Raw genomic sequence first — 12,495 nt, 5'->3', positions numbered from 1 at the left:
GGAATGAAATAAAATAGAAAATTTCAATGGAGTGGAGTAGTGTAGAGTAGAGTAGAAAATTGGAATGAAATGGTAGAGTAGAGTAGAATAGAACAGAACAGAACAGAACATTAAAATGGAACAGAACAAAGCAGAACAGAAAATTGGAATGGAAGAGAACAGAATGGAATGAAATAAAATAGAAAATTGCAGTGGAGTGGAGTAGTGTAGAGTAGAGTAGAAAATTGGAATGAAATGGTAGAGTAGAATAGAATAGAACAGAACATTAAAATGGAACAGAACAGAATAGAAAATTGGAATGGAAGAGAACAGAACAGAATGGAATAGAATAGATTAGAAAATTGCAATGGAGTGCAGTGGAGTAGAGTAGAGTAGAATACACCAGAGTAGAAAATTGGAATGGTAGAATAGAATAGAATAGAATAGAATAGAATAGATGCATCTGGTTCTTATTGGTGTGCGAGGGCCCCGTTACCTTTGCTTTCTCTTTCAGAATGTGACTGCAATGGTCATTCGGAGAGCTGCCACTTTGATATGGCCGTGTACCTTGCTAACAACCGTACCAGGGGCGGAGTTTGCGAAGACTGTCGGCACAACACAATGGGGCAACACTGTGGACAGTGCAAGCCTTTTTTTTATCAGGATCCCCAGAAGGCCATGGTGGACCCTCACGCGTGTATCCGTAAGTGTGAAGCGCTGGTGAGATAAATAATCCAGAGGGTGGGATTCAGACAACTCGTAGGACTTGCTATGTTGAACTCGACTCGTATCAATTGGGGTGACATTTCCAAACGTTGCGTTGTTCCCTTGTACCCTAGTATATCAGTATTTGTCTGCCTGTCTCTAGCTTGTGACTGCGATCCAGAAGGCACTCTGCAACATGGGCTGTGCCAGGATCATTCGGATCCTGTCCTTGGAACCATTGCTGGCCAGTGTCGTTGCAAAGCCAACGTTGAAGGAGTCCGTTGTGACAAGTGCAAGCCACACTACTATGGAATCAACGGAAGTGATCCCCTTGGCTGTCAGCGTACGGATTTTTCTTTCATTTTCTCGTGGCTCAGGTCTTGTAGACTTAAGTCAGGGTGAAAAAAAAACCACACGAATGAGTTGTATTTCAAAATATTAGTTGCCCTCCTTGAAATTCTATCATTTCACTGGTATTGTTATATAGTTTTGACTAACCTGGGTGTCAGCAACCTGCAGCTCTGGAGCCACATGTGGCTCCAGAGCTGCATGTGGCTCTTTGACCCCTCTTCTGCAGCTCCCTGACAACCCAGAGAGCAACCTGCTCTCAGCCTCGAGACACTGGCCCAACATCAGTTATGGGATCCGGATCCCATTGCAACCATTTCGGTTGCAATGGGGCCTGATGTGCACCACATGAATGCATACGTACTTACCTCTTGCGACGCTCCAGCTGCTGAGTGGAGTGTTGCGCAGGCGCCATGCTCCGTGTGTCTGCGCAGAAACACCGAAGAGCTGAAATACAGGTAAGGAGCTCAGGTGAGCAGGTGGGCCCTCTGGAGCACTGTACCGGAACTGTATCCAGTGCTCCGGGCAGGCACTGGTACACCCATATCGAAGCGTACCATCTGCAACCTACCACTGCCCGACATAGTCACATGCCCCGAGAAGGTGCGAGCCTCTCCGATTCCACATCCTTCACAGGCAGCCAAGGTCCCCTTCACGTTGGCTCAGTAAGTAGAAGAACAGGGAGGAGCCGCAGCGGCTGGATGCAGGGAGGGAAGAGTTCCGGCTCTTCTGTGCAGCGCGGATGACTATACACCTGAGCGCACAGTAGCGGCAGCAGGAGGAGGAGTCGCCGTTGCTGCCACTGTGATCTCAGCCCAGATGAGAGAGAGAAAAGAGGAGAAAGAGAGAGAAATGAAAAAATGATGGGGAGAGAGAGAGAGAGATGGAGAGAGAGATGGAGAGAGATGGAGAGAGAGAGGGAGGGAGGGAGAGAGAGAGAGATGGAGATTTCCCTCAGAAAACAAAGAGGGAGATTTCCCTCAGAAAACAAAGAGGGAGATTTCCCTCAGAAAACAAATGCCACAAAACCTGGGTAGGCGTGGCTGGGAAGTCATGTGACTGGGTGGGAGTGACATTGAGCTGACCACTCCCACCCAGGTTTTGTGACTCCCGGTGTTTCCTTTTGTGTGGGAAACAGGTCCAAATGGCTCTTTGAGTGTTTAAGGTTGCATATCCCTGGACTAACCCATCAGGGCGTTTCCGCTGCCGTCCACTTCTCACCCAAATGGCGGTCTGGAATTCTGTCTTTTCAGCTTGCAGGTGTCACTCAGCGGGGAGTTTGCCTTTCTCTGTCTGCAACCCAGAATCTGGAAAGTGTGTGTGCCAGGAATTTGTCACTGGACAACGTTGTGAAGACTGTCTGGTATGTATTGAGAAGTTTTTCAAGTAGAGTTTCTTGCTTAGGGCAAAGTGTTCCCTTTATTTTCTCCGTTTTTTAATCCAAATATCAGAGTCAATATATAGTCAAGGGTGAGTTCCGGCCGTCATTATTACCAGTTCGGTAGTTAAAAAAAATAAAATTGCTCCGCGTGCATAGAAGAGCCGAGGTGGCGCAGTGGTTAAATGCAGCACTGCAGGCTACTTCAGCTGATTGCAGTTCGGCTGTTCAAATCTCACCGGCTCAGGGTTGACTCAGCCTTCCATCTTTCCGAGGTGGGTAAAATGAGGACCCGGATTGTTGTTGGGGGCAATATGCTGACTCTGTAAACCGCTTAGAGAGGGCTGAAAGCCCTATGAAGTGGTATATAAGTCTAACTCCTATTTCTATTTTCATTTAAAACAATCCACGCAAGCGCACGTTAAAAAATGAATACAAATTACACAGTTTTTAAAGGAAGATTGTTCTGCGCATGTGCAGAACAGAAAATAAAGATGGCGCCGACGGAATTGCTACCTATTTGTCCACACCAGACCGAATAGGTAGGAACCCACCTCTGCAGGTAGTCCTCAACTTACAACAGTTTGGTTAGTGACCGTTGGACATTACTGGCACTGAAAAAAGTGATTCATGACCATTTTTCACACTTACGACCATTGCAGCGTCCCTGCGTCATGTGATCAAAATTCTGATGCTTGGCAACTGCCTCGTATTTTTGATGGTTGCAGTGTCCCGGGGGAGGGGGGGGTCACGTGATCCCCTTTTGCGACCTTCTGACAAGCAAAGTCAGTGGGGAAGCCAGATTCACTTAACAACCCTGTTTTTAACTCAACAACTGCAAGGGTATCATTTAACATCTGCGGCAAGAAAGGCAGAGCTCACAACCATCCTGGCAAGAAACGCCGTAAAAAATGGGGCAAAACTCACTGAACAAATGTCTCTCAGTTAGCGACAGACATGTTGGGCTCAATTGTGGTCGTACGTTGAGGACCACCTGGGTGTTTTTAATTGAATTCACACGCTCCATTTCATTTCTTTTCCACTGTAGGACGGATCCTGGGGCCTTGGAAGTCACGTATACGGATGCTCCCCGTGTGACTGTGACATTGGTGGTGCCTACAATAATTCGTAAGCTTCTATCTTAGCTCCTTCACAATATTTAGAGGGAAAAAAATAACCTAACAGTCCCCTGGAAAATAAGAGGTGTACTAAAGATTCGTCTTTAAAAGAAAGCAATTCTTTTATTTCTTGTGTGTTGGACCCAGGGATGGGTGAACCCATAACTAACGTTATGGCCAGTTCAGAGAACCTCCAAATCCCACACCTGGCTGGCCCCGCCCTCCCCACCCCGGTCCCCCCACCTCGCCCTGCCACTTCCAGGAGTCTCCACGCAGCCCGTTATGGATGGGAGGTAAATGCAGGGCCCGTGTGGAGACTCGGGGAGGGGGGAAATGGGCCTCCTAGAACTTCCAGAAGGCCGGAAACGGAGGGGCTCCGGAGCCTAGGAGAAGCAGTTTTTGCTCTCCCAGAGGCTCGAGGAAAACCTTCTGAGCCTGGGGAAGGCAAAAACAGCCCCCTTTCCCATGGTGTAGGAGTCTGACTAGACCACGCCCACCCAGCAACTGGGCAGAGATCCCATTGCTGAAATTTTTGAAGCCCACCCCCGATTGTACCCATAGGTAACCATGCCTATGGACATATGCATTAAATTGAAATATCAGACTATCTGAATCAAGGACAGAACAGAAAACTATTTCAAAGTCCTAGTTTAGTCTCCTTTAGCATTTTTTTTTTAGTCATTTATTAAAATTTAGCTTCTAAAATAAGCTTCTTCTTACAATTTATTTTCCACTGTTGTTTCTTCCTAGGTGTGCACTTACCGATGGACAGTGTGATTGCCGATCTAATATTGTAGGCCGACAATGTGGAGACCCAGCTGCAGGCTACTTTTTCTTACCTTTAGATTATTATATCTACGAAGCTGAAGATTCAACGCCTCTCCCTGGACCTCTGCCCTTGGTATTTTAATGCATTTGTACTGGGTTACAAATAATGCAGATTAAATGTGTAGAATAGCCCTTTCTGGACTCGCGGGAAGCAGAGACAAGATGGGAAACTAAAATTACGGGGAAAAAGAAATGAGTGTATTTTATTTATTTGTGGCTGGCAGCAATGGCGTGGTGGTTGAGAAGTGAAGACGCTCATCTCCAGTGGTGGGATTCAGCCATTTCGCACCGGTTCAGACGAACTGGTTGTAAAATTACCCACCAGTGGTGGGATTCAAATAATTTAACAACTGGTTCTCTGCCCTGATGACCAGCTGAGTAGGCGGGGATCGGTGGTCATGTGACTGGGTGGGCGTGGCCAACTCAACGTTACTCATGTCGATGGGCGCTTCGCCTTCGGTGTTACAATGTAATAAGGGTTAACGGAGAGGCAGTTTCTGTAAGCAGGACAATAGGGATTAGGCTAGAAACAACACCAGAATGTTTCCTTCCTGCCTTCCTTACAGGATTAGCCCTCTAAAGTGGAAAAAAACAAAAGGAGTTTTCTTCCAACAACCGGTTCTCAGAACTGCTTAGAAAGTTAACAACCGGTTCTCCCGAATAGGTGCGAACCGGCTGAATCCCACCACTGCTGTCCATCTCAGCTATCAGAGTGGATCCTGGGCACTGTGCTTTGCTGCAATAGAGAAACGGGCAACAGAGCAGCCGTCACGAGGGAAGGAAGAGGCAGCTTTCCCTCTTTCTTCTCCCTGCTCCTCCTCCTTCCCTCGTGCCAGCCCAGAGGTGGTATCCAGCCGGTTTGGACCAGTTCAGGCAAACCAGTAGTGGCGGCCTGCATCTACATGACATCTGCCTGCCTCTCCTGGCTACATGGTGTCCTATGTATCCTCATTTTTGAGGCTGTGGGCATGCGCGGAAGGCAAGAATGTGCACGATGCAAGCATGTGCACGATGTGAGAGTATGCGTGACACAAGCGTGTGCATGAGCACCAGGGGTGGGTTGCTACTGGCATTACTGATGGTTCAGTGCACAAAAAAAATTTCTGCATGCGCAGAACTGAAAATCAAGATGGTGTCGCCGCCGATAGAACTGGTTTGGGGGGGCGTGGCAGGCCAAGTTACTACCTACTCAGCCGAACTAGTCCAAACCGGTAGGAACTCACCTCTGACACACATGCTCACATTTGCGAACTGGTAGTAAACCTCTGTGAATCCCACCTCTGTGCCAGCCACTCCATTTCTCATTTCTTCATTGTAGCGCAGCACCCAGGATCCACTTTGATAGGGTGGGTGGGTGTGATTTAACATCCGGTTCAGGTTGGCCATCATGGGAGGCTCGTCCCACATGTGTGGTGGAGGTGGAGGGTTGGGATAGGCTCCCACGGCAGCCTACCTGGCTGGTGAACTGGTTGTTAAATTATTTGAATTCCACCACTGCTTGCCTATCACTCAGAAGGTTGTGAGTTGAATCCTAGGCATCGGCAGATGTTTCTCTATTAGAGCGCAAAGAGAAAATATCTGCTGTGAACTCGGTGTAGGCCTCAGGAAGGGCATTCGGCCAGCAAACGCTGAGCTCCATTCGGTTGTCTCAACGGTAGCCCGATTAAAATTCATAAAAAAGAAAAAATATATATTTGTGGCACATTTAGAGTAGCTTTTCCCAATCCGGCCTACTGAAAGAAGTGTGTCTTCTTTCTCTTTGTGGTTTTTACTTCTTTTCATTAGCCTAATAACTCCTGAAAACGGAGAATTTTTACTTTCCTCCCTTTAAATCTGTTGTTCGAAATGGCGGAAAGCTCCATTTCTACAGGGAGTCCGAGAGACGGTTTAAAATTCTGCCCCTGCCATGTTCGCCCAGTTATTCACAGTACGATTGCAGGGAATGTATTTCTACCGCTAACTCTCAGATTCTGATCCTGTTATCATTTCGATATATATTTGATAAGGCTCAACCAACAACCATGCCACGCTGTGATGTCTATTTTCAGCAACGAGGCTACGACTTCACAATTGAAAACGGGAAAATTGTCTTGAAGAAGATGAAGAAAAGGGCCAACAGAAAGTTGACCGCTGGACAAGTAAATTAATACTTTTCTTAATTTTTAAAAAAGTATTATTATTGATTAGACTTTTTATTCCAAACCAATATGTTTGGAAGGTGGTGTTGTGGCCCACCAGCGGGCAGAAGAGCTGGCAGCAGATTCGGACAGTGAGAGATTTGGGGAAGAACATGGGCCAGTCCTGGAGTCTGGGGAAGGGCTCTGATGAGGGCTCTGTGTCGGAGGCAGAGAGGGGGCCAGAGCCATAGATCAGTTATCAGCTGCCTTCAGAGTCAGACATCAGTGAGGCAGAAGAACAGCTGGAGCCTGTTCCCAGTGTGCACATGCGCAGAGTTGCCAGACGAAGGGAACAGCTAAAGAACAGGGGTCGACTTGGGAATAAGGCCACAGGTGGACGGTGAATGGCCCCTCCCATAGGGAATAAAAGAGGAACGAAAGGGGAGTGGAGTTTGCAGGAGACCATTAGTTCATTCCTGCATTCTTGCCAAGTATTGCGGCGTCTGAAAGATATCGGCCTGTCCATTCTCCAAGCCTGATAAAGGTCGGTAATTGGGAACTATCTTGAAAGGCTGTGGGAGAGAAAAGACTTTGCTGCACTGTAAATTAAATAAAGGGAGTTTATCAGGACAAGGCTTCGTGCTGCTGGGGAAGCCAAAATCAGAAGAGGTGGTAGCCGAGAGACGAAAAAGCATAGTGCTTATTCTGCCAGCGTATTTGGATGCCCTTGGCTACTGGAATAAAGTTGTTTTTTTTAATTAAAAAACCCATCTTTCAGAATCCGGTTCCATTCAGCAGAAACCCGTCTCTGAATATTGTGATTAAAGAGGTCATCCCTGGAAAACCCGTGACGTGGTCAGGGCTGGGTTTTGTGCGCGTGGAAAGCAAAGCTGGGTTACGTTTTTCCATCGACAACATTCCCTTTCTGATGGACTTTAACGTCATCATCCGTTATGAGCCAGAGGTAATTATTGATATGCCTAATCATTCTGTTTTAGTAGAGATCCAGACCAAAAATAAGGGCTCTGGAATAAGTAAAGTACTTATAAAATGTTTTTAAAAGTCTAAACTTCTGGATTTACCCCAACTGTCTGGTTTATTCCATTTTCAACCCTCCGTATTATGGATCCAAAGATCTTCGCCAGTGGTGGGATTCAGCCGGCTCGCACCTATTCGGGAGAACCGGTTGGTAACTTTCTAAGTAGTTCGGAGAACCGATTGTTGGAAGAAATCTCCTTTTGTTTTTTTCCACTTTACAGGGCTAATCCTGTAAGGAAGGCAGGAAGGAAACATTCTGGTGTTGTTCCTAGCTTAATATTTATTGACCTGCTTACAGAAACTGCCTCTCCGGTTAACCCTTATTACATTGTAACAGCTAAGGCGAAGCGCTCATCGACCTGAGTGATCTTGAGCTGGCCACGCCCACCCAGTCACATGACCACCGAGCCCCACCTACCCAGATAGTCATTAGGGCAGAGAACCGGTTGTTAAATTATTTGAATCCCACCACTGATCTTCGCCTAGACTACAATCCAAGAATGATCCCTTTGAAACGAAAGGCCTTCGGATGCGAGGCGTGCAAATAGTGTAATTTCGTGTCACCATTGATTAGAGTGTGAACATTCATCTCAATGGAATAAGAATTCAAGCAGTGTAGCGATCGTATAGAGAGCCTGTTTGCTCTTGTGCTGTGACGACAAATCTATGGCACACATGCTACAGGTGGTGCATGGAGTTCTCTGTGGGCACATGAGCCGTCGTTCCAGTTCAGCTCCACTGTGCATGCACGTGCCAGTTGTGGGTTCCGGATCCTGTTGCAACCAGTATGCTGCGCACGGGGCCGGGTGTCCTAGTCAGGCATGCGCGCTGTGCATCACCACCGCCCTGCGACACCCAGCTGCTCGGTGGAGGTCGCACAAGTGCCATATGCTGTGCACACATGTGCAATTGGCTGATTGCATTATAAACAACTATGGAACATGGGCAGGCAGGTGGGCCAAACGAGCCACCGTACTGGTACAATGGCCGCTGCTCCCGGCTACTACCGGTATGGCCGTACTCGGCCATACTGCCTGGAACCCACCATTGGCGCACAAGCCTCCTGCTGGCCAGCTGATTTCTGGCTCTGTGTCTGCCGCACATGTGCAGGGAGCATGTGGGAGATGTGTGCACATTGGTTGTCTTGGCAAAAAAATTTTTTTGGGAAGGGGGGTAGCATTAACTGAAGGGACGCGGTGGCTGAATGGACATGGTGGTTCAGTGGCTAAGATGTTGAGCTTGTCGATCTGAAGGTCGGCAGTTCAGCAGTTTGAATCCCTAGAGCTACACAACAGAGTGAGCTCCCGTCACTTGTCCCAGCTTCTGCCAACCTAACCGTTCGAAAGCACGTAAAAAATGCAAGTAGAAAAATAGGAACCACCTTTGGTGGGAAGGGAACAGCGTTCCGTGCACCTTCAGCATTTAGTCATTCCGGCCACATGACCACGGAGCTGAGGTGGCGCAGTGGTTAAATGCAGCACTGCAGGCTACTTCACCTGACTGCAGTTCTGCAGTTCGGCTGTTCAAATCTCACCGGCTCAGGGTTGACTCAGCCTTCCATCCTTCCGCGGTGGGTAAAATGAGGACCCGGATTGTTGTTGGGGGCAATATGCTGACTCTGTAAACTGCTTAGAGAGGGCTGAAAGCCCTATAAAGTGGTATATAAGTCTAACTGCTATTGCTATTGATTTGGACAGTGCTGGCTCTTCGGCTTTGAAACGCTGAGCACTGCCCCCTAGAGACAGGAACAACTAGCACATATGTGCGAGGGGAACCTTTAGCTTTACCTTAGCATTAACTGGCCCAGAGAAGACTTATTTGCAAAGACAACCTCTGTTGAACAGCTGTTTCATTTCCTGGTCCAATGACTCCGTATGCTCTTGTTAACACCGCTCATAAAATTAGAAATATTTACACTTTGTTTGAATCTTGTTCTTCTTGTTTTTTTTCTCACCCAAACATCCAGGCTTCAGCTGACTGGGGAGCAACCATTATTGTTAAGTCTTCTGGTCCTGTAGGAAGCGAACCCTGCAAGAACCATGTCGCTCTGGAAGAACCACGGTTCCTTGATCTGCCATCCACAAGGAGGTCTGGAATTCAGTTTAAAAAAAATTAAAGTGAATGAAATAGATATAGACATACAGTAGTGGCCAAAATTTGGGAAACCTCTTGGGGACAGTGTACGGTATTTTTGAGGTTTGATGGCTAATAACACCACTTTTTTTTTAGTAGTGCCATAAAATTATATATCAATGGAAAGGTCATTTAATCAAGAATGTAATGCAAGAACTTTTATGAAGGATTTGCTATTAGAAGAGCAGTTATTGTTGGAATTCATTCCGGGTGTTTGTGTGCAAGGCAGTTTCTGCTGTCTGAAACACACACACAGGGATGCAAAAACATAGCACCAGAAACATCTTTCTGGCCTAACGGTCATAACTCACGATGCAGCCTCATGTAACAAGAACTATGTGAGCCAGCTACTCCCACACATGCCCTTTCTCCCCCCTATGCTGTGCTGTAACTTTCTATTCCCCCTCTCCCCCTCCCAATGCCATGCAGCTTTTAACCTTCTGTTCCCCCTTTGCCCACCCTTTGCCATGATGTGATTTTCTATTGGTTTATTTGTAGAATGCTGTGATTTTTCATTAGTTTACTTGTACCATGTGTGATTATATATGCCTTTTGATACGCTCCTTTCTGATGACGCTGTAACTAACTTTTTCTAATAAAAGAGCCCTTCGATGATCATTCGAAGCTTTAGCTCATCCCGAGGAATTTCGTCTGGTGTTTTCCTTTTGATTAGGCAAGGACACATGAGCAGCCCTCCAGTGTGGCGACAACGCCGCAAGTTATAAAGAAGAAAAGTGAAACATGTAGAAAAAACGAGATGTACTAATATTATCATCATGCCAGTTAATACTTAGTTGGTTGAGCTGCTGATGGACTATAGCAATAGCAGTTAGACTTATATACCGCTTCATAGGGCTTTCAGCCCTCTCTAAGCGGTTTACAGAGTCAGCATATCGCCCCCAACAACAATCCGGGTCCTCATTTTACCCACCTCGGAAGGATGGAAGGCTGAGTCAACCCTGAGCCGGTGAGATTTGAACAGCCGAACTACAGAACTGCAGTCAGCTGAAGTAGCCTGCAGTGCTGCATTTAACCACTGCGCCACCTCGGACTCTGATTGCGAGGACCCCTATGAGTCTGCTATGGAAGATGTGGAGGACTCTGGGCAGGGTTCAGACTCAGAGCAAGGAGCAGAGAGGCTGGTTGGCTACCAGGAGGCGCCTGAGGCATGGAGCAGTGGGGAAGATCAAAGGGAGTTTGTCCCTGACGCCAGGCAACAGAGGGCGGAGAAACGGAGGCAGCAGTTACGGAGACAGACTCATAAGAGATAATCAAGCCCAGGTGGTTGTGGCTTGGCCCCTCCCAAGAGAGTATATAAGAAGAGACTTTGGGAGGAGTCCATTTGCAGGACACAACCGTTCGTAGTAATCTGGAGAACTCCTTGTCTGGTCTGCCTTATGTTCCTGTGTCTGTTGGAATCTGGGTTGCTGCCAACGTCTTGCCAGTGAGTCGTGTCTGGGCTTTCAGCCAACAGGATTAAAATTGCCATGAACAAAGAGTGACAAACAGCTAAGCCTGTGTCTGTGTTCATTACCAGACAGAGTGGGGCCAGAACAGTTGGGTAACCTTTAGCATGAATCACAGCCTTCCCAGGGAGTGAACCAAGTCTTTTAGTTCTGCAGCTGTTATAATGTGAAACCAAGATTGAATGATTGCTTCTATTAAGTGGGTTTTATTGCCAGGTATATTTGGCTATAACTTTTCATAGAATGCAGATAATTGAGCAAGCCTTGTTGCATTACATTCCTGATTAAATTATCTTTCCATTGATATGTAATTTTATGGTGCTACTAAGAATAACTAAAAATAAAAAAAATAAAAGTGGTGTTATTAGCCATCAAACCTCAAAAATACACTTTTCACAAAAGGTTTCCACAATTTTAACCACTAACGTAGACACAGAATAGAGCCGTAATGGTGAGGCTATGGCATGCGTGCTCAAAGTGGCATACAAAGGCATGTTGCCCGACATGCGCGGCCTTGTCTGTTTGTCTTCCGGGTTTCGAGACAATTAGCTATCCTTCGCTCACACCGCAGTGCCGAAAACCGGTGTGCGCATGCACGCCAGTCAGCTGATTGTTGGGTATGCATATGCGCCAGAACCCGGAAGTTTGGCTTTTCCAGCGCGCAATCCCTTTGCGCACAGGGCAGTGCCGAAAACCGCCCTGCGCATGCGCCCCAGCCAACTGATCGTCGGGCGCCCATGCGTGGTAGAACCCGGAAGTTCGGCTTTTCCAGAACACGACCCTGATGAGTGCACACATGCGCGACATTTATCCTGCAGTACTGCACTCTAACCACTGCGCCCCCGTGGCTAATAGTTGCAATACATGAACATCCACGTTTCCCACTGCTTTTAATTAATCCTAAAACCAGAAGAACTGCATTTTTAAATCCCTAAGTGATGTATTGATTCTTTCCGACAGAATTCAGTTGCTGTCTACCCCAATATGCTTGAAACCAAAGACGGAATATTTTGTAGATGTCTATTTTTCCAAGACGTCGGATCCTGAACCCAAGTCCCGATCCTCCATATTGGTGGATTCAGTAAGTGGCAATGATAGGATAATAATTTTTGTTTTCTGTTTGAGCTCATGGATTTAGGGGGGAACTGAATGCTTTCTGTCACCTATCGATTTATAGCAATAGCAATAACAGTTAGACTTATATACCGCTTCATAGGGCTTTCAGCCCTCTCTAAACGGTTTACAGAGTCAGCATATTGTCCCCAAAAATCTGGGTCCTCATTTTACCCACCTCGGAAGAATGGAAGGCTGAGTCAACCTTGAGCCGGTGAGATTTGAACCGCCGAACTACAGATAGCAGCCAGGTCTTGGTCGCTTTGCGGAAG

General features: G+C 46.9%; 1 protein-coding gene across 1 annotated transcript in view; it reads left to right on the top strand.

Annotated features, from left to right (window-relative positions):
* The window catches only part of LAMB4 (laminin subunit beta 4), a 54,078-nt gene that overhangs the window by 14,331 nt on the left and 27,252 nt on the right, over positions 1 to 12,495 (top strand). Inside the window, exons 9-17 of the mRNA XM_087723066.1 lie at positions 494 to 682; positions 848 to 1,027; positions 2,286 to 2,395; positions 3,459 to 3,538; positions 4,279 to 4,429; positions 6,363 to 6,494; positions 7,252 to 7,437; positions 9,478 to 9,599; positions 12,071 to 12,191. Of these exons, the coding sequence (XP_087579192.1) occupies positions 494 to 682; positions 848 to 1,027; positions 2,286 to 2,395; positions 3,459 to 3,538; positions 4,279 to 4,429; positions 6,363 to 6,494; positions 7,252 to 7,437; positions 9,478 to 9,599; positions 12,071 to 12,191 (1,271 nt within the window). The remainder of the gene's footprint in view (positions 1 to 493; positions 683 to 847; positions 1,028 to 2,285; positions 2,396 to 3,458; positions 3,539 to 4,278; positions 4,430 to 6,362; positions 6,495 to 7,251; positions 7,438 to 9,477; positions 9,600 to 12,070; positions 12,192 to 12,495) is intronic.

The sequence above is a fragment of the Thamnophis sirtalis genome, unplaced genomic scaffold (assembly GCF_051295495.1).
Source record: "Thamnophis sirtalis isolate CommonGarterSnake01/CBP01778 unplaced genomic scaffold, rThaSir2_p1.2 scaffold_9, whole genome shotgun sequence".
NCBI classification, from domain to species: domain Eukaryota; kingdom Metazoa; phylum Chordata; class Lepidosauria; order Squamata; family Natricidae; genus Thamnophis; species Thamnophis sirtalis.
The sequence above is the reverse complement of the archived record's forward strand: the minus strand, read 5'-3'. Positions and strand labels throughout refer to the sequence as shown.